This window comes from Phalacrocorax carbo, chromosome 8, assembly GCF_963921805.1.
Source record: "Phalacrocorax carbo chromosome 8, bPhaCar2.1, whole genome shotgun sequence".
Taxonomy (NCBI): Eukaryota; Metazoa; Chordata; class Aves; order Suliformes; family Phalacrocoracidae; genus Phalacrocorax; species Phalacrocorax carbo.
The window spans coordinates 23254011-23274507 of NC_087520.1; the positions used below are offsets into that span (position 1 = coordinate 23254011).

General features: G+C 50.1%; 2 protein-coding genes across 4 annotated transcripts in view; one reads left to right on the plus strand and one right to left on the minus strand.

The window, feature by feature from the left end:
* Nucleotides 1-4571: 4571 nt before the first annotated feature.
* On the plus strand, nucleotides 4572-5771 carry LOC104052504 (C-C motif chemokine 5-like). Its single transcript, XM_064458129.1, has 3 exons — nucleotides 4572-4733; nucleotides 5118-5223; nucleotides 5606-5771. Exons 1-3 carry the CDS (start codon nucleotides 4667-4669, stop codon nucleotides 5694-5696), a joined length of 264 nt encoding a protein of 87 aa, XP_064314199.1. The 5' UTR covers nucleotides 4572-4666; the 3' UTR covers nucleotides 5697-5771.
* A 2470-nt stretch (nucleotides 5772-8241) lies between these two features.
* RANBP10 (RAN binding protein 10) overlaps nucleotides 8242-20497 on the minus strand; it is a 93019-nt gene continuing 80763 nt past the window's right edge. The window contains exons 11-14 of one of the 3 annotated variants that reach the window (XM_064459123.1): nucleotides 19714-19838; nucleotides 18652-18794; nucleotides 18063-18174; nucleotides 8242-15874 (exon numbers count right to left, since the gene is read on the minus strand). In XM_064459123.1, the coding sequence (XP_064315193.1) occupies nucleotides 15744-15874; nucleotides 18063-18174; nucleotides 18652-18794; nucleotides 19714-19838 (511 nt within the window). In that variant the 3' untranslated portion in view covers nucleotides 8242-15743. Of the gene's footprint in view, nucleotides 15875-18062; nucleotides 18175-18291; nucleotides 18423-18651; nucleotides 18798-19713; nucleotides 19839-20497 lie in introns of those variants that run through there. The other 2 variants (XM_064459122.1, XR_010374227.1) reach the window with 2 other exon arrangements.

Here is a 20497-nt window from a genome sequence, read left to right on the forward strand (position 1 = left end):
CCTTCTTCCAGTGCCCCGGGACTTTACCTGACTGCCATGACTTTTCAGGTGTCATGGAGAGTGGCTTGGCAACTACATCAGCCAATTCCCTCAGGACTCTGGAATGCATCTCATCAGGTCCCATAGACTTATGTATATTCAGTTCCTCAGATGGTCACAAACCTGGTCTTCTCTTACAGTGGGAGGGGCTTTGCTCCCCAGACCCCCCCCACCTTGTGGTCCATCCACTCGGGAGGTGTGGGAAGAGAGGTTGCCAGTGAACACTGGGGCAAAAATATTGTTGGGTACCTCAGCCTTCTCCTCGTCCATTGTTACCAGTTTTCACCCTTGCTCGTCAGAGAGGGTACTCTTTCTTTGACCTCCCTTTTCTGGTTGACATACCTGTAGAAGCCCTTCTTGCTATTCTTTGCGTCCGTTGCCAAATTCAGCTCCCACCATGCCTTGGCCTTCCTGACCCCAACCCTACACAACCGGGTAGTGTCCCTATACTCTTCCCAGGATACCTGTCCCTGCTTCCACTGCACGTGCATTTCTTTCTTGCCGTTTAGTTTGACCAGCAGGTCTCAACTCAGCCATGCTGGTCTCTTGCCGTCCTTGCCTGATTTCTTACACCTGGGGATGGAGAGCTCTTGGTCCCTGTGGAAAGCCTCATTAAAAATCTGCCAGCTCTGTTCTGCTTCCTCGTCCCAGAGGACTGTTTCCCAGGGGGTCCTATTGACTAACTCCTTGAAGAGCTGGAAGTCCGCTTTCCTAAAACTTAGGGCCCTGACTATACTCCTCGCTTTTCCCGTATCCCTCAGGAGTGTGAACTCCACCAGACCATGATCACTGCAGCCCAGGCTGCCTCTGATCTTGACATCACCGATGAGCTCACTTGCATTGGTGACCATCAGGTCCAATATTGCTACTTTTCCAGCAGATGTTGAGGTTGCTGAAGTCCCCCAGTAGGATGAGAGCCTGCGAGTGCGACGCCTCCTGGAGCTGGAGGAAGAAGGCTTTGTCAATAGGCTCCCCTTGATTAGGCAGCCTGTAACAGACACCAACGACAAGGTTCCCTTTGTTGCCTCAGTCTCTGGTTCTTACTCATAAGCTTTCGACCTGCTCGTGGCTATTCTTCAGAGACAGCTCTTCACACTATCCATTTCTTTATGTAAAGGGCAACACCTCTGCCCCTCCTTCCTCACCCGTCCCTTCTGAACAGCCTGCAGCCATCAGCAGCCACTTTCCAGTCGTGATTCGTCCCACCAAGTTTCAGTAATGGCAGTCCGGTCATAGCTTTCTAGCAGCACGGTGGCTTCCAACTCCTCCTGTTTGTTTCCCATGCCGTGTGCATTAGTGTAGAGGCACTTCAGCAGGGCTGTTGGCTGTGTCACCTTCTCAGAGGAATGCCCCTTAGTTCCTTTGAGGTATTTCCATGGTGTTTCCATCTTGGCTCCTATTAGCTCAGGAGCCCCCAGCTCATCTCCCCAACACTTCAACTGTGCTGCAGTGTAGCCACACTCTGAGCACACAGAGCACACCTCTGGCCATCCCATTGTCAAAAGATCCAACGTTGTCTTGGTGACACCGGCCATGGAGCCATGTGTTGATAGATTGGGTCCGCCTGTTCCTTTCAACGTCACTGCCCACAACTGGAAGAAAGGAGGAAAAAATAACCTGCACCCCAGATTCCCTCAGTGACCATCCCAAGGCCTGGAATTTTCTTCTCCAGCATCAGCTCCCAGCAGAGACCTGCCAGCAGAACCAGCATCACCATGACCTCAGTCCTAGCTGAGCCCATCGAGAGGCCTCTTGCCCCATCCTACGGTGCATGTGGGTCCCTGCCAGCTCCCTGGCCAGGAGCCATCCTGCTGAGCAGGAGCAGGTCCTTACAGGACCTTGTCCTGCCAGGCTTCCTGTGAAGAGCTGGCGCAGAGCATCCCTCCTACCCATTGGCATGTGCTGTAGGTGCTGTGCCAGCAGTCCAGGGCAGCTCAGGCCACCAGGAGCAGGAGGAAGCTGGGACCAAGGAAGAAGAGGCAGCTAGTGCCCCTGAGCAGGGGGAGCCAGCTTTGTGGTGCCAGCCCCATGGCATTCAGCATGGTGGGGTTGGGGCCAAGGGCTTCAGCCATCCTTTGGATCTGCGTTCATCAAGAAGCACAATCCTCTGTAGCTGCTGTCTCCTGGGGACAGGGACAGGACCAGGCCTGTGAGGCCACTGCCAGCGCTGTGACACCATTATGTGCATCAGAAACCCCTGGAAGAGGGTCCAGACCCAGGGCTGGAGAAGGGCACCTGGCTGGGACAGTGGTTGTGGGTCCTGTGGAAAGATCTGGGTAACCCAGGACTTGCTGTCCTGGGAGACCCCCGCACAGCTGTCAGGAGAGGGCATCAAGACCAAACAAACAGGGTGTCTTCATGGTCTGAAGGCTCCTGAAGAGTAAAGGCAACAGTTTAAAAGGCTTCCTCAAGCTGAAACACCTCCTGATGCACAACAGAGATCTCCATCTGCCTCTTGGTGCCCACGAGACCTCTGGTTCTCAGACCCACAAGGAGTGGTCTGGCCCCACAGACATCCCACCTCTGATCCCTTCCAAGCAGGCTCCATGGAACCAGACAACAGACATGGCAGGGACACTTGGGACCTTTATACTTCTATATTAAAGAGTTGGTTTTCTTCTGCTTTAATTTCTTTTTCTCACCCGTACATTTGCATTGCCATCAGCTTTATCTCTTGACGAGTAACTGCCCACTGCTTAGACACATAATCTCAGCACAACCAATAAATTAATTGAACAGACATCCATTAGCCCTATACATATAGATCTGGATAATGTTTTAAGTACATTTTCAAACCATCTGCCAATGTCTGGAATCCAACACCACCCGTCAAAAGGGGTGGATTTTGGGTATTTTTTTTCATTTTATGAAAAACCTTTAGGTGGCCTTGGACTGTCATTACATCTGTTTCTGTTCTTTTGTCTTGGTCTACACCAAAACAACAACTGGTGTTAATGAGAGCATAAACCCCTCCTTTGGTCTCTGATAGCTCGCCTAATGCTAATTGGTTTTGTATCACCATTTGAGATCTAGATTTGACCTCTGCTTGTAAGGTCTTTCTGCTTTTTACCATAGGAGAAGTTGGCTGGAAAAAGCCATTAGCTCAGTTCTCCCTTAATTACAGCCCTTTGCTTTTAACCGATGTCTAGGCAGTGGTGTGACCCTGGTGGCTTGTTGGGCTTGAGGGTCTGTACATCAGGGATGTGGTAGAAGCTGCAAAAGGGAAGGTGGGAAAGCCGCAGGGGGAAGGCAGTGACTGTAGAAGGGGGCTCAGGTGTTGTGTATCGGGTGTTTTCTTCTTGCAGAGCCCTTTCCTGGGGAAAGTGGCATTAGAAACCAGCACTGCAGTGCCCAGCTCTTTGCATGGTGACCCTGCTGCTGTGCCAGGCCACCAGACTGGATGTCCTGCACACCACAGCTTCCAAAACAGAGTCGTCAGCACATTTGTTTTCTTCTCCTTTCTTCTTCCAGAGAAGTCATGCAATCATGAAACTTCAAGGAAGTCCATTTCCACCTTTCTTCTCCTTCAATAAGCCCTGGCTTGCCTCATCCCCAAGCCACAGCCAGGTCCCCTCCCATGCTCCCACTCACCATCATCCCACATTGCTTCCCACTGGGTCCTCACATGCAGCCTGCAGCTGCATCTTGCCTTCCCAGGGAGCAGAACTCTGCATGGAGGCTTATGTCCAGCAGTGCTCTGTGGTGCTGCCATCAGGGTCTGTGCCACCCACCCCTCCTGCCCTTGGGGTCTTCTGGCATCTGGGATGACTCTCCTGGGGTTGTGGTAGGGTTTGTCCCATCTCCCTGTGGAAATGACCTGTCTGCACTCATGACCAAAAGCCACCATCCCTCTGACCCTCTCATTTTGATCCCATTGCCAGTGTGGGAGGCAGAGGCAATGCTTGGGATCAGGCCCAGGCTCTCCTCAGACACCCCACTGCCACTGGCCCATTTCTTTCTATTCTATAAAGTCTCCTGAACCCATCAAAAGCATCTCTGCCATCCCCAGCTCCGGGGTGCTTCCTAGTTCACTCCAGTGTGGCTTTTTCTGCCTGACAACATCCCATCCCATCGCAAGTGCTTCACTGCCTAACCTAACCCAGTGCCCTTGGCACAGCCAGGGTGGTTGGGGAGGCCAGTTTGGAGGGAACTCATTAGTCACTTGCCTCTGACAACAGAGGCAAACCAACTAAACCCATCAATGACCTGTTCCTGCTCAGAGATTTTGGGTTGTCTCTCTTGTTAGAAATAAACAGGCAAGCATTCGATTCCATGTCTTGCCTTCACAGAGAGTTGGCTTTAATCTCCTTTCCTGGGTCAATTTCAGTTCCCCCAAAGCCTCCTGGAAGCCCCTCACAGCCTCACAGCTCTTCCGCAGAAAGCAGAAGTGGCTGCCCCACTCCTCAGCCTCTTCCACTTGCTGCTGGATGTGCCCCCGAAATAAACAATGACAGAAATCCCCTTGTCCCTGGGACGAGGCTTCTTAGAACCTGTCTGAAATTTTTGGAAAAACAGTTAAAGTGGGTGGCATGCAGAGGATAAATTCTGGCGCAGTGAAAGCCAGAGCTGCAGATGCTAGGCAGGGTGCCACGAAGCAGGACAGAGGAAGAGCCCTCACACAGCCACCATGCTCACTGCAAGGACAGTCCTGCTGCTCGTGCTGCTCCTCACCTTCTCCCTGCACCACACTGCAGGTAAGGCACCTTGTGGGCCACCACCATGGGGCAGGGCTTGGGGGCCCCCATTGGGGACATCTTGTTGGGGAGGTCAGACAAGAAACCCCAGGGGGGAGTGGGGACGGTGCTGCTGGCAGAAGGAGCAACCCCCTGGTCAGGGCAGGGCAGTATGTCCTGGGGTGCAGGGAGGGATGGAATGGGTCCTGGGTGGCCTCAGCAAAGCCAGCCCTGGGGGGATGCTGTGGAGAAACAAATCCCTGCTGTAGGATGCTGTGGGAGCTGCTGAGGAGCTCCACAGTCTCCATCCTATGTTTGGTATCCTGCGGTGTCATTGTCTGGCAATGTAATTAGTTGCAAAATGCAGCGAAGGGCGTTCACAATGTCTCTCCCTTCCCTTCACAGCCCACTCCTCACCCACTGAATGCTGCTACAAGCACGCACAGAGACGCATCCAACACATACAGAGTTTCTATGAGACGCCCAAAGATTGCTCTTTGCCTGCAGTTGTGTGAGTACCCCTGGGGTTTGCATCCCCCCCACAGCACGGCGCCCGACTGGGAGCTAGACCAGCTCCCTCCATCCTGCCCTGCCCTGCAGACAGCCTGGTCCCAGCTGGGAGCACGTGCCTTGTTGGGGGGCTGTGGTAGGGAAGTAGCTCTGTGAGTGGGCAGAGGGGGGAAAAAAATAGGTTTTAGTTCTTTCCGTTAACGCCAGTGGTCTGGGGAGACTCAGACATGCACCATCAGCCCGAGGAGGGCATGGGCTGCTGGCGATGGCTCCAAGCCTCCATCCAGGATGGAGCTGCACACAGGGAGGGGAGAAATAGTGCATGGGAAGGAAATGGCTCACAGTTCATGTTTTCACTCTCTTCCCTCACTTTTTCACTGCAGGTTTGTGACACTGCGTGGTGTCAAGATCTGCACCAACCCCAAGAAGCCCTGGGTGAAGCAAGCCATAGAAAGACTTCAAAGGAAAAAATGAAATCCTCCTTCTGCCACCCACAGTCCTACCCACACGCCCAGTCCTCCCACCTCTGGAGGGAGCAGGCAGCACTTGCGACACTTCTCCAAAGGGTCCTGTGGCAGTGGACGCCAGTGGAGCCAGCCTGTACCCCAGCAGGACTGGGTGTAACAGCGGCATGGAGCAGCTGGCCACTGAGTCCCTCCTGCCATCACTGCCCTGCCAGGATCTGCCCACTGAAGCAATTATTTATAATAAAGACTTATTTCCACACACTGCTCTTTGAATTTTTCCTGATTCCTCAGCCCAAGGAGCAGATCCTTCAAGCTCAGGGCATGGTGCAACCAAAAAACCCCTTTGCCATGAGCACGTTTCTCCAGGCTTGGAGCAAACTGCCTGGCCACAGTGTGCTTCACTGGGAACATAACAGTGAGGCCAGGTCTTGTCCCACAGGTCAAGGACTCATAGGTGAGGTTACCCTTACCCATAGGTAAGGCTGTACATCCTCACAGCATGCTCTCAGCCCCATGGGCTTTGCAGGCAATCCAAAATTAGAAGGTCGGAAGTGGAGAAGATACAGATCTGCCAAACCCTTAATACCTTGTCAGCCTCCAAACATGTTGGGGGCCACTGCAAAACAAGTGAGGGAGATGAAAAACAATGTCCACAGTGCCAAGAGGGTGAGGACGCAAGCCCCTTCAGCTGGGCAGGAGAAGAGGTGGACTGGCTGCAGACCCTCTGCAGGGCTGGGGAAGCGCGGAAGCAGCACAAGTCCCCAGCTGTGAACACCAGGGTGATGGTCAATCATTTCACGTGAGAGGTGCAAAGCTGCAAAGCGCGCATAGGAAAACCTCAGAAAGATGAAGGCAAGAGATGTGGTGTGTGCCATGGACTGATCCTCAGCCTAAAGCTTCACCAGTATTTTATGCTCACAATTAGAGAAGAGGGCACGAATATATTTTCTAGGACACTGAATACAGCAGACAGGGGACAGAGAGAAACATCCCAAATGACATTTTTGCCCACGAATCATAATAAGCACCATGGGATGACACAGTAGTGGAAAGGAAAGCTGAAGCAGAATCCGATATTGGGGGACAAACGCCTCGTGGATTGAGCTTGGCTGTTTTACAGACACAAAGTTCTGGGTTTACACCTTCACAGCATGCAACACCAAAGGCTAGGATGGCCACTTTGTCTTCTGAAACAAAAAATGGACGTGCAGGTAGCCATACAAGGTGGTAAGCATGCAGACAGACACCCCCAGTCTGTATTTCAGAGACCCTGTAAGCATTTTACCTGCTAAGCAGCCTTCCCCAATCATTCGAATCTGAGGGCTGCAAAGATTATTTCCCCCATTTTTAAACACCACTGAAATGAAAACCATGTAGGCCCACAAACAGAATTTTACAAGTGGACAATACGATGCTCAAGGAGAAAAAGCAATTCTTGCCACGGCACACAGCTCATCTGGAAATTTTTGACCTGCAAAAACAGCTGCATTGACAAGATGTGAAAGGTGTTACAAGATGCTATGGCCAACCAGAGGTGAAATATTATGGGGATTACATATCACACCCTCTGTGAGAAAGGTGGTGATAAAAAAGGGGGAGAAACGCCATCTGCCCATATTACAGAGCCACCCCGACGAAAAAAAATCATTAGTATGATTTGACTAGTCTCTATTCCTTCATTAACAAAATAAAATGACACTCCACTGGGCACGCCTACGTTATTCCTGAGGATTTTACCACCCCGATGGCCTGTTTTGGGTGGCGGGGAATGGAGTTGCAGTGCCATCCAGAACTCATCCAGAGCCCAAGGACCTGCTCGAGGACCACTGACGTGAGCTGAAGAGTCAGCTGCTGCCGGGTGGGAACGTTACTGAACTTGTGGCATCAGCACCCAAGACGCAGGAGGTGGTTCATGGAAAAAGGGCGCCAATAGAAAATTTCCAGGGTCGGTCCTAGGGTTTCAATCACAAGTGTGTGCTGGGAGCATCGCTTCTCCACTGTTTCTGGTACGGCTTATCAACCGTGGGAGAAGCTGCTTTTGTAAGTTTTGTAGAACAGCCATCACAGGCTTTCTGCTATGCTGAGAAAATGGTATAGCTGAAATATATATAGGTGTCAGCAGAAATGATTTACCTGAAAGTCTTAGCAATAATTGCTTGTTCCCCTCTAATAATTGCATGTGAGGCAGCAATCTCTGAGCCAAGAGCCTGCCCTGACTGTCAAGGGACCTGTGTAATGACAGGGACATGCTTCTGCTGGCAGCTACTCACCCCCGGATGGGGAAAACTTATCCTGGAGCCAGCTCATTTTTGTGGGGGAGAGCCCAACTCCTTCCACCAAGCAGTCCCAGGGCTGATGTCTCCCAAGCTGTGGGGCATCGCTGCGCCAACCCCTCCACCACCCTGCCTGACGGCTGCCCGCAGACAGGCAGCCCTGCTCTGGCAGGGCCGGACCCCATCCCATGTCGGAGGGGACACACGGTGCCGCCTGCGCCGGCTCCGCTGCTCACCTTCCCCAGCACAACTCCAGCAAGCAGAGACTGACAAAGCAGGTGGCTCCACGCTAGGTCTTGCACATGAATGTATATTTTAATAAAAATAATTCTGTCAATATACAGCAGAACATCGATTTCTTTACCATATTTTCAGTATATTTTCATAGGCTTTTTCTCAGTTAAAATCCCCCTCCCTCCCCTTTTTGAAGTTTTCATGCGAAGCATCAGATAACTTAATTCACAAATACTAAGCTTAGACTGAACCAATGTGCACAATTGTGTAATGTCCATTTAGCCAACGTTGTACCAAAGAGGAGAAAACCCTCCCTCCAAAGGCGATGAGGAGTCTGGAGTGGCAGAGGGAGATCTGCTCTGTCACAGCCCAACGGTGGCCATTCCTCCAGGGCTGGCTGGAAACCTGCAAAGACCTCACACCCCATGCTCCAGCTGAGCATTTCATACCTGAGTTTTGAGCAACCAGCAGAAGAGAGTTAACTGCGTGGTGGGCAGGTTGTGGGGCTTGCACCGCCGAGCAGGTTGTGTGCAAGAGCTTCAGGTGCCGGCAGCCTCCTCCTGCCTCTCCTGGCTGGAGAGCCATGAAGAGCGTGCACAGGTAGGACCGAGAGAGACAATCCCAATGAAATGCCTGTGCAGAGTCCTTGGTCTGGAAGAGTCACCACACTTGCATTTTTTAAATTTTCTTTAAAATCCTGATTATCCCCAGAGCTGCTGCTCCTTCTCCTTTCTCCAAGTTTGAACTTGTGAGAAGTCCAGTCTGCAAAAATCCCCTGTGCTCCCTCCCGGGGGAAAGATGCAGCTATAGCCCTACTGACCAAAGGGGTCAGAGCACATGCCTGGACGCAAGTGGAGTGACCACAGAAAAGGCGCAGAGGTCTGCATGGCCTCCAGGAATGTTTCTGTGGCGATTTGAGTGCAAATCCTACACAGGACTCAGCTTCTTGCAAGCAGGAGAGAGTTAAGCCTCCCTCTTGGAAATAAAAGAGCTGACAGGACACATGCTCCTCAAGCCTGGATGAACCCTCAGATTGCCAGGCACTGCTACAGCTCAAGGCTGCAGGCTCTGAGCTCTGGTGTGGGATGCAGGGAGAGGGACAGACATGCCACATTCACTCATCCATCACCTGCCACCTCTTGTTGCAGGGAAGGATGGTGGAGAGCAGCTAGTCCTTCCTCTGGAAGAGGCCTCCAGGGTCTCAACCACTTCCGTTTCCTCCCCAGATCCGCTGTAGCTCCCTCCCACACACTCCACCAACACTTCCTCCAGCTCTCTGATCTACACAGCAGATGGGACATGGCTCAGAGCAAGCTTTTGGCTCTGAGTAAGAGCTGCTGCACTGCAGCTCCCTCCATCACTCATTCTTCTGGGGCAGAAGGGTCCCAGCAGCACACATCACATGTTCCCCATCATGTCCCCCCACCAGCCCTTTTGCAGAAACATCTAGGGACAGAGATGTACAGCTGGTGTCCCAACACCAGCTCTCTACAAGAGATCTACTGCCCTCTGGATCCACCACTCAGGCTGCTCTAACATGGGCAGGCTTTGAAGGAAGTTGCTCCTTCTGCAAAGGGGGCTCCAGGGTGGACCAGGACCACCTTTCCAAGGAACATGTTCCTTCTCTCATGCTGTGACCAGATCCATGGGACCTCACTGCACCCAGGACTGAAGCGTGATGGACCTCTCTGCTTGCTGCCCCGTGCAGCAGTTAAAAGACTGCACACTGCTTCTTCATGGAAAAAACTTCCCCAAGAACTTCCCATGGTGTTGTGCACCATGTAGCTTCACAGCATTTACACACTGTTAGGTAGCCTGGCTATCACAGTTCACCTTCTCAGTCAATCCCTTGACAGCAGAAGGAACTCTGAAACTTGCACCTAAGCAACACATGCTATGTGAGTATTAAGGTGCCAAAGCGCAAAAGCAGCACCACAACAATCCCACAAGGTTTGCTTTGCTGGAGACAGTTCATCGTGCCTGATGCCTGAGGAGGAAAACAAATTCAATCCCCGGAGATAGTTACATCAGCTCTGTTTGTTCCAGTTGTTCAAGGGAGCCTCAAGAACAGTCATTTTAAAAATGGTAAGATGCCTTAATAAGACTACGTGAAAAATAGGGACCCAGCTTGAGAACAGGCAGAGATGTCACTGTAAAAAACCAGAAGGAATAAGGAAGCAGATGGGAAAACCCTAGGTGTACACAGCCACAAGGAGCAATACTCCCAAAAGGGCCTGTTCTCCACACCAGTCACAGCTGCATCTCCTGGTGTCCGAACCAGGCTGGCAGCAGCACGGCAAGGACCACCAGGATGTTGGAAATAGAAACAGGCTCTAGCACCAAAGCAATGAGCTATAGTTCTGGTACACATGGGGGGCTGGAGGGGAGGAAGAGCAGCCACTGGACAACCTCCCTCAACAGCTGGATGCTGCACACCCAGTGCTGCACTCTGGAGGTCCCTCTCCATTCTGCTCACTGCATGCAAAGGCTTAATTTCTAGCCAGACTCCAAAAGAACGGCAGAAGTGCTACAGCCAGCCCAGCTGCAGGCTGATGGGATCCTGTATGGTGACAAAAAGGGAACATCCTGCATAGACCTGCCCCTTTAGGCCAGTGCAGCAGAAGCAAGCCCAGGAAGAGCTGTTGGAGTTGCTACGTCCATGCTCGTAGCTGGCATGGGCCACAGAGCTGACTCTGGTCCCAAAGCAGCTCCTGCAGCACCAAACACTGCAGATACCACTTCTGGTGGTCACAAAGGTGGGAGAATACTGGGATTGTGGGAGGCAAAGGAGCAAGAAGGGAGACCTGGTAGCAGTGAGACGTCTTCCCAAGACAAGCTGGCTCTGAGAGCCCATCTAAGGATGCATGGGAAATAGACTGCTGCCCTCCACACTCACAGGTGACCTTGACTGAGAGCTCATTCAACCCTGTAAGTTTTGAATCAGCTTTTGTTAAACACTCACTAGTATAGGATCACAGAGCAGCAAGGGGGATCATCTGGAACAAGATGGTTCCAAAAGGAACAAGACGAACCAAGAGGAACAAGATTTGGCTCCCCTGGTACAGGAGAGATGTCCACAAACTGGAATGCATCCAGCAGAGGCCACTGAGCTGGTCAGAGGCTGAAGTGCAAGGTATATGAGGTGGATACACCTCCCAGAAACACTTATCCCAGCTACTCCAATGCCTCCAACTCCTGAACTGATCCCTCACCTCACTCCAAAGTTCTCCCACGTTACTGTTGATGTGACTGCTCTCACTGCGTGTGGGGACAGCACAAACCCTTTGTCCATGGTGAGAAAAGCCTGGTGATGGAATTTAGCTCCATGAAGCTCTGTCTGCAGAACCACTGAAGGACACTTTAACCAAGGCTCTAGGTCTGGAGTTCCCAAAACGTTAACCAGCAGAGCACCGGGCTCAAAACCCAAGCCCATGAAGTGCAGGGCTGCAGTTTGCCACAAGCACATTTCCACCAGGTCCCTGTGAAATGTTATCCTTCTGAGAGGCCCTTGCTGCAATGCTGAGTCTGAGGAAGCCAGGTAGAGTGGTTGGTGTCCAGAGCCCACAGCTGGAGGGTGCCTCCCACTGCGCTTATTACAGCTCTCTGGTGGTGACACTGGACTGATCAGTTGAGAGCTGAGACCCTATGATTGTGTAGACATGGCAGAGCTGGAAGAGGTTTAGTTGTTACAACTGCAGCATTTCACAGGTCCTGAGAAAGACGCCACGGCTAGAAAGCCTCTCTTGGGGCTGCATGGTGAGAAGTGTTACCTGTGAGCACTGTCTGGCTGTGGTTTGGAAAACCTCCTAGGATCTGAAGTCAGCCCAGCAGAGAGCAACCTATGTGTCAACCTCATTTGATGGAAGTCCTATATCCAATGCTGTCAGCATTATAATGCAGGGCCATAGCTGAGACCTTGTCACCCTCATCAAGAAATGGGAAGCCAGCAGTTTTCTATTATGGACTACACAATTGTTTACATGGCTTTACTGAAGAGCTCTTGGAAGAAGTGACACTGTGAAGGACTGTCCAGGTGAAGCAGAGTGTTCTTAGCTGTGGTGTTCTTAGCTCATCTGCTTCCGAGCAAAGCATGAGGCGCTTAGAATAACAAATTCCAAAACACTTCTATAAAAGTAATTTTTAAACTGCACAGAGCCTCTGGTTAGGTGTACAACCACATTCCAAGTTAAAGAAGACCTGAGTTCACTTTAGTTCTGTTCATTTTTTTAAATGACCACAACAATTCAAACCAAGTCTCAGCTGACATGAACCATCAAGTAGGACCCAGGACCAAGAGGCTTTGAAAAATAACCTGGGAAAACCAAGTCAGAAATCTTATCTAGGAATCAGCGGTAGGTTGAAGCCTATACCTCCACCACACACCATAAACACATTTCTCTTCTCCACACAGAGTCATGACCACAGTAGTCAGAATCTGAGCACAACAAGCAGAAACCACTAGTGAAACCACAAGAACACTTGAAACAAAAAAACCCCAAAGGACAGGTATGTTACAGCAGAAAAGCCTTTGCACTCCCAAAAAACCATAATTGGGACACCAGGTGCAAGAACTGGCAAGTGCAAGAAGTGGAAAGCATCACTACTGTCTAGTCTACAGGGATCTACTGCCACTAGGTGATGCACATGTCAGCCCTGCTACATGCAATTAATTATTGTTAAGAGTGTGGCCTCTCAGCACTAACCTTGACACAACAGCACAATGGTTTCTACCACAGAGATGGTCTCTGTGAGAAGCCAGAGAGACCAACCCATCACACATTTCTTGGCACCAGAATAACTAGGTATCTACGAGCATCTCTTGGATTTTTTTTGTAGTGAAAGGGAAACCAAAACAAAGACAATGCCCTAGGATGGTCAGCGCAGCTTTGCAGAGAGACCAAGTGGGGCATTAATATGACACACAACAAAGAGACTTGGCTTAAATGAACCACTAAGAGAAGGAACAAGGAAAACTCAGAAAGAGATACAGATGGTGTTGCTACAAAGATGAAAGACAGGTCAGACTGCAGCCAGATAGGAGCAAGCTAAATGGTGACCAACAGCAGCGGAAGTCACCAAATGTGAAAGGCAAAGCCTGGTACTAGAGTATTTCCAACTTAAGTACCCACAATCAGCCCACAGTGTGCCCTAATCCTGGGTGTAAGAAATGGAGAGTCTGCAGCTGAATCTCTCACCAGGGCAAGTTCATATGATGCCTCAGGCTCACCAACAGCACTAGGGCACAATGAGTTAGGCCGGGTAATGTCCAGCATTAGAGGCTCCAGAAAGGAAGCTTGCCCACTGAGTTAAAAGCATCTCAGTGAGATAAGGACAGCAGGCTGGGGGTAATATCCATCATTAGGACAATAAGAAGAGTTGAAAGTCAATAGATGAGCTTTCAGGCACATGAGCTGTTCCCCAGAATTAAAACAGAAGCCCCAGATTGGTAAGTTAAATTCTTCTGCTTAACGTAGGCCTCTGCTTCTGTCTGCCCAGAAGAAAGGCTTTGGTATGCAGAGCTCCATCTGCTTTTTTTCAACTGTATGATTTGATCTAAAAAAAGTATCCCCTCCATCTCTAAACCTTGTGTTGCCTGTTTTGTAGACCACCACAGCTCTAGCACTGCTTCAAAACCTTCACCGAAAGGTAGCAATAGGCATTCCCAATCACCTCCAACACCATCGGCACATTCACTGCCACAGTCTTCTGCAGTGCAGGGGACACCTGCCCCTCTGCTCTGCCTTGATTTCAGACCTTGTGTTCCAGCTGCAGATCAAGACTGCAAACGCATCAAATCCTTAAAGCTCTAGGCTACTGCACAGATGTCACACATCACCTTCCTTTCTTCAGTGGCACACAAGCTCTCTTGCTGTTTGAAGCCCTGGCACAGGCTAACCTCCATTTTAAGGGCAAACTTCAACACAATGCGTTCATCTTTCATTGAGCCTTCCAAACAAACAAACAAAAAAATTCAAGAACAGTAGTAAAATAAAATACATGTTGGGTCTGAGCTCCCCTGGGACCTCCTCACAGCTACTAACCCAAAATTCATTTGGTGCAGAATTACAATTCCTACCGTGCAGCCAGATTAAATGTGGAGTCTCCTAATGGTACACCAGAGGATGCAAAGCATGCAGTCCTGCTACGCGGCCTCAACAATGCAAAGTATATGCTCAGAAACACTTACAGGCAGATGGTTTGATTGCCAAAAGCTTAGCAGCACTTGAGTCCCTGGGCCTGATACATACTGCAGCAGTGACACATTAGTCCATCTTACTTGGAGGTTACTCACTCACAGATCCTTGCTGGTTGCTTTTGGACCTGAAACTGGAATAATTTTCTTAGTAATCCTTAAAGAAACATTGCTGCTCCCTTCTGACCGGCTCAGACCTTAAAAAGCTAGTACTGACCCTAATCCGCAACCTGATCTTGGCATATGAAACCTGCAAGGGTGAGCACAGTTCATACTAGTGTTCTCAAGACACTTTCAAAATTTAGATCAGTGTTATGTGGAGGGGCAGTAAATACTGTTATTACTGAATCTTAGTGACAGAGCCCTCCTACATGGAGAAAAAGGGGGATTTGTGGTTTAACACAAAAACTTGACAGCCCAACCAAGCAGCACCCAATGATGTTTCTTGCAGGCTAACGTGACCTGCTTCTACCACTACAGCGGTAGATGACTTCATATTCATTAGTCCTGTCCCTCTAGCTGCTGTGAGAGCTGGATTTACCTGTTTCTCAGGGCTGTGAGATGCTTCTACAGTGCAGCCACTAATGTAGGTAATGTCAGGTTTTCTACTCTTCCCATTCACAAAGACAAGCATTTGAGAGCCTTGTGCTCTTAGAGGGACATGTACCATGAAGGACCAAGCTCCTCTAACTCCCATCATTAGTGTGTGACAGGACCTACCTCACCAGGTCTCCTGCGGGGTTGTATGATGTGCATGGCTGGGATTGAGTCTGTGGGCAATAAATACATCAATGACTTGTGGAGGTGGAAGAGACCTTTTTAATAAACAGGATTCAAATAAAATTTAAAAATCCCTCTGAACTGCCACTGCGAGAAGAGTTCAGATAACTAGCACAGATGGTGATGCTGTATGTGCACGATGGAGGGAGAAGGGAAGAAAAGAACAAGCTGTCACCAACTTGATGAGCTTCCTCAGTAAATCAGCAGAAACCAGCTCAGCAAAACTCTCCAGATAAAATACTGGTGGATCCATACGAAACAACTCAAATCAAAATAAAGAAAAATCCCTACATCGGAAGGCGCTACATTAGAATAACCAGTGAAATACTGAGTGCCGCTGGAGCCGCAGCAATGGCAGGGAAACAGGTAAGATCTGCCAGTTGTTCCTGGGGTCAGGAATAGCCACACAGTGAGGGACCCACTCAATCCTTTCACAGGCAGTGTGTGTTTGTGTGCTAGAAGGGGTGTTGGTGGCAGGGAGGTCAGGCTATCGAACAAGGTGGTGGTGTAGAGTGGCAGCAACGGAGGGTGAAGGGCACCACTCAACGATGTCAACTCCATCTTGCTCTGGTGGCTAGTGCAAATAGTCGTCTACTCTGGCAAAGGAGCAGGAGCCCAAGCCCACGTGAGCCATGAGCCGCAAACACTCCGAGGCCTGGCCCAGGGCAAGCATCAGCGGGGGCTGCTTTGGCAGGTTCTGAGATTCTGTGGGGGCAAAAAAAGAAATCTGTTTAGAAGAGGTGTCCTGGCTGTGTGCCGGCTCACCTGCCCTCAGGTCCCTCTCAGTCCTGCCTGAACACCAAGCCTGGCATCCTTGGCAGAAGGTGCTGGCTCTGGAAGAAAGCTACTCCTGAGTAATGCTGGCTCTGAACCGCTGCTCCTCTGCACACCCCACCACCCATGACATGTCCCACGTGGGGCCACAGCTCAACAGGACCTTTGAGAAAGTGCTGCTTTGGTGGCCAGAGCAAGAAAAAGGCAGTGGAGCTTCTGCTGCCTCAGTGTCTGCCAGAAAACCCTCAAAGCATGAGATATCAAAGCAAGGAAGAATAAGGAAAGGCAGGAGAAGTTGGAACCAAGTGAGAGGCAACCTCTCAATCTCTCCCACTTGTGCAAGCCTACAGAGTAGTCCATGCTCTAGATAAACTCATTCACTGGTCACTGCTTCTTTTCAACTTCATGTTTGCTACATCTGCAATAGGGAATCCTCAGCTGAGCTATACAAGGTGTTTCGCAACCTGTGTGACAAAGCATGCCCAGACACCATCTTTCACATCTCCCTAGTGATGCCCCTCAGCAACTTGTCTGTGCTCCTCAAGCACTGGATGAACAATGGCTAAACAGGGCCACCCTACTGGACACTTGCCCATGCTGACTGTCAGGGGAAGGGACTCTCCTTCCCAAGCTATATAATTTCTGTTCCTCTGCTCAGACAGAACAGGAGCCCTCATGGGTTTGACAACCAAGTTGTTCCTCCCCGCAGAAGATAATCTCTAAATCTCCTTCTGGCACATTCAACATCAGGTGCACAGACCACTAGGAAATATGTCTGGGCTGTGCACAGGAGTCACGCATGGATTTCTGAGACAGAGAAGCTGTCCAGTGGACAGTTTTGGCCAGCTCTGGACAGACTGAGCTAACCCAGACTGGGGAGTGTCCTGTGAATTCACCTGAGCAATGACACAGCATGTGCAGGGTGTGGTGACAGGATCAAGGGCCCTGCCTAGAATGCAACAATCCCTTTCTTGCAGACCGGTGGCAGGCCATAACCTCATTATCACTATACCCATCTCTCCATCATGGGATTTTCTGTAGCTGAAGATGCCAGGAGGGTCAGCCATGACATGACAACTTGTTGACTGCAAGCACAAGACTTCCATCAGGGAAAGCTACTGCATCTACTGCACCAGGTTCAAGACAGGAGAGTAAATGACAACAAGCTGTTGGGGCAAGGAACATACTTGTTTAAGGAAAATGGAAGAGCAGTCATAAACATTCAGCTCTGAGGACACAGAGGAGGGCAAGAGGCCCCTCATACCTGGATTCAGCCATGACCCATCCTGCTGACACAAAGAGGAAAGCTCATCAGAAGAAGGGGGGCTGTCTTGCTAGCTAAAGAAGACCAACCTATAACCAGATCTCTGCACAGAGCACGGTCCTCTCAGCACAGTTATGACCAGAAGGGAAAAAGCAACAGGGCTGGACCATCACCACAGCCCCAATTTCAACACTGGACTGCAGGCAGCCAGGCTCTCTGGGCTCTAGCAGGCACAGCATGTGATGGGAACCTGCAGAGGCAATGCTCAAAGGGAAGACAGACCCATTTAAATCTGCACATGCAACATGATCTCAAAGGTAACTGGATTTATGGCCCCACTCTGCTTTAGACCCAGCACTATGGAAACCGGCTTCACTTATGAGCTGCTGCAACAGAGCAACTGCATCCCCTACCAGAAAGGAGGATGATGCCAGGACAAAACTCTGCCAACCCAAACAGCATGGAAAAGAGCCCTGCTAATGCCAGTGAACTGATACAGGTGGATCTGGAGCAAGAAGAAAGAAGGCAGGAAATGCACTGAAGGTATCTTGGTTTCCTCAGTAAGCAGGGGAAGAAAACCCTGAGGAGCATCCTTGGAAGCAGCACTGAGGAAGATGCAAGGAAGGGAGGCAAAAGAAGATCAGATCAGGAGGATCTGTTCTCCGTAGGCTTCCTTCCTGCCTCCTTTCCTGCATCACTGCCCTCTGTCAGTCCCCAGCAACAGAAAGAGAGGCAAAAGCTAAACATAAGTATTTCTGATTTTTTTTCAAACACTCATAGGCTTGCCCACCACAGGACAGCCCTTGAGAGCAGGTATGTCCAGTGGGTAGCGCTCACGCAGGAACCAGGCCTTACCCAATATAGCACTATTAAGAGCAGCACACACAGGTTCCCTCTGGATCGGGTCCAGCTGTTGACCAACAGGGCAGTTCCAAGGGTCTGAGTAAGCTAACAAGCTAAATGCATCCTGCGTGAGAGAACAGAAAGGCACAGTAAGGTCATGCACAGCTGCAAACACACAGGAAAACCGCCAAGTCCATCAGCTGGGGCACCTCCTGCCATCGCCAAGGTAACAGGTGCCTACCTCCTGAAAAGAAATGGCCCTTTTCTTCTTGGCAGCAAGGGACCACACTGGGCCATCAAGATAGTGGATTAAAGAGGGTGCCCCTTCCACCTGGCAGGGGAGCCAGCACGGGAAGGCAGGTAGAGTGTCACCTGGAGAGAAGAAGAGCGAAGGCAGGCAGGAGCTGTATGTGTCTCTCCTGTGCCAAGAACTGGATCTAGATGCTCTATGTTCACTGAGTTTCGACCTCTGATGTCCATGCAGGCCCCCTCTTCCTCACCAGGTGCAGAAGTGGGGGCCACTCAGAGCTCTGCAAGAGAACCCACATCCCCAGTCCTGGCCCAGAGAATTGCTGCAATGCAGCACAAGGCCCAGGCTTACCTGAAGCATCTTTTTGTGCATTGTGTTCTTCCCATATTCTCTGCAAAGCTGCTCGCTCAGCACCTGCAGCTCCCGTCCAAACTGGATCATTCGCTCCGTGGCAGCATGGTTCCCTCCACAGAGCTGCCTCTGGGGGCAGCTGTCTTCTAGAGGGAAGGCAGTGGAGAAGTAACATAGTCTCTCATTCCCCACCATTGCCCACTCTGTGTCATGCTACTCATAAACTCCTTCCCCTTCTGGAGCAGGTAGCTGCTTCCTGCTCTAAGTTTATCCCAGTGGAAGCTTTTTCTGATCGCTGCATTTCAACAGCCAGTAGTGCTTTTTTCATAGCACCTGTTAGGTACAGGGAAAACTTGAGCTCAGTTTGTTTAATGCCTGAGGACTACCTACAAATCAAGTATTCTGATAAAATCATGGGAACTTGCAACTCCAGCCATGTTACCCTTTCACGTGTGTGATACAGCGTACACAACATGGAAACCCCTGGTCTAACAAATCCCAGACTCGGAAAACTCAGTCAGAGATGGTAACACCAGTATTAGGTGGCTGAATATATATATCCCAGTATTAGGTGGCCACAAAACCCACTATAACTGGAGGAATTCCCAGTTTCAGAGGTAGTGTAGCTAATTCTTCCTCCCCCTCCTGGCTAAAGCACAAACAAATAAGACAGTTGTAGCTGACCACACTGTGCTGAGGACACTTTGTGGCTGGGTATCAGCCAGCCTTTCACAGCTCAGTTCAGTTCCTCAGCTGGAAGAAGTGCCAGGACTGCTCTGAGTTGGAATTCATGACAAGCGCTGAAGAAACCTTTGACTCCTCTTGCTTTACCTGCTCCACAACATCACCAGCACTGCTGCAAGACTATCAAAAGCCAGACTTAGTTTTAGTTCCAGGACAGATTCATGTTCCCCGTGAAACAGGCATCTTGAGAACATTATTCACTGGGGAGGGGAAAGAAAGCCAAAGTACATGCTTTTTCCCCACAGTCCAATCACAATTTTAACTCTCGATACCAGCTTTTCCTATTTCTCTTTACTGCTCCTGCCTCTGAGGCCCTACCCATGCTGGATTCATCCGTCTGCAGGATCTCTTCATGTTTGTAGGTGCCATTCATTATCCTGGTGGATGAATTTTCCAGGACTCCATTGGGGTAATGCTCAGCCTCCATTTCCATCTCGCTGTCACTGAGGTGAAAGGAGAAGGAAAAGGTCAAATGTCTAAATTAGAAAGGGAAGAAATGAAGAGCTTAGATGCCAAAGGATGCCTAGCAATGGCCAGTAAACCAGGAAAGGTGCCAGTTAGACTACAGGGAGCCAGATGGTCTAATTCAGTGTAGCAAAAAATTGTTGCAGGCTTCTGAAGACAATTTATGAAACGGGTTTCTGTTCCAAAAGTGCTTGTCGTAATTACAGGTGCAGAGTGCTTATCATCTTCCCTTCAGGAAGCAATCATCTCTGGGACAGTGAACAGCAGTCAGACAACAGATAACATACTAACATACTAAACAGGAGGGAAATCTTGGCTGTGGTAAGCCATCAACGCTTGCAAAAAGTGCAGTGCAGAACACACAAAGGCTCTAGGCTTAAATGTTCAAGACAGCAGTCTGAATGAGATTGCTGATTAACTGCTGATTGACGGAAACGATGAGAAAATCTTGCTGGGACTTGTGCTCTACATTTGAAAAAGAGAATCATAAATCCAGCATTATCTAATTATTCTGGTAAACTGAGTCTGAACAAGTGTTTCTCACTCAGTTACATGCTGTACAGCTCTCAAGAAGTCATGATAGAGACTACAAACTGTCCTGCAAACTGTGCTTAGCACAGTACACAGAGGATGAATG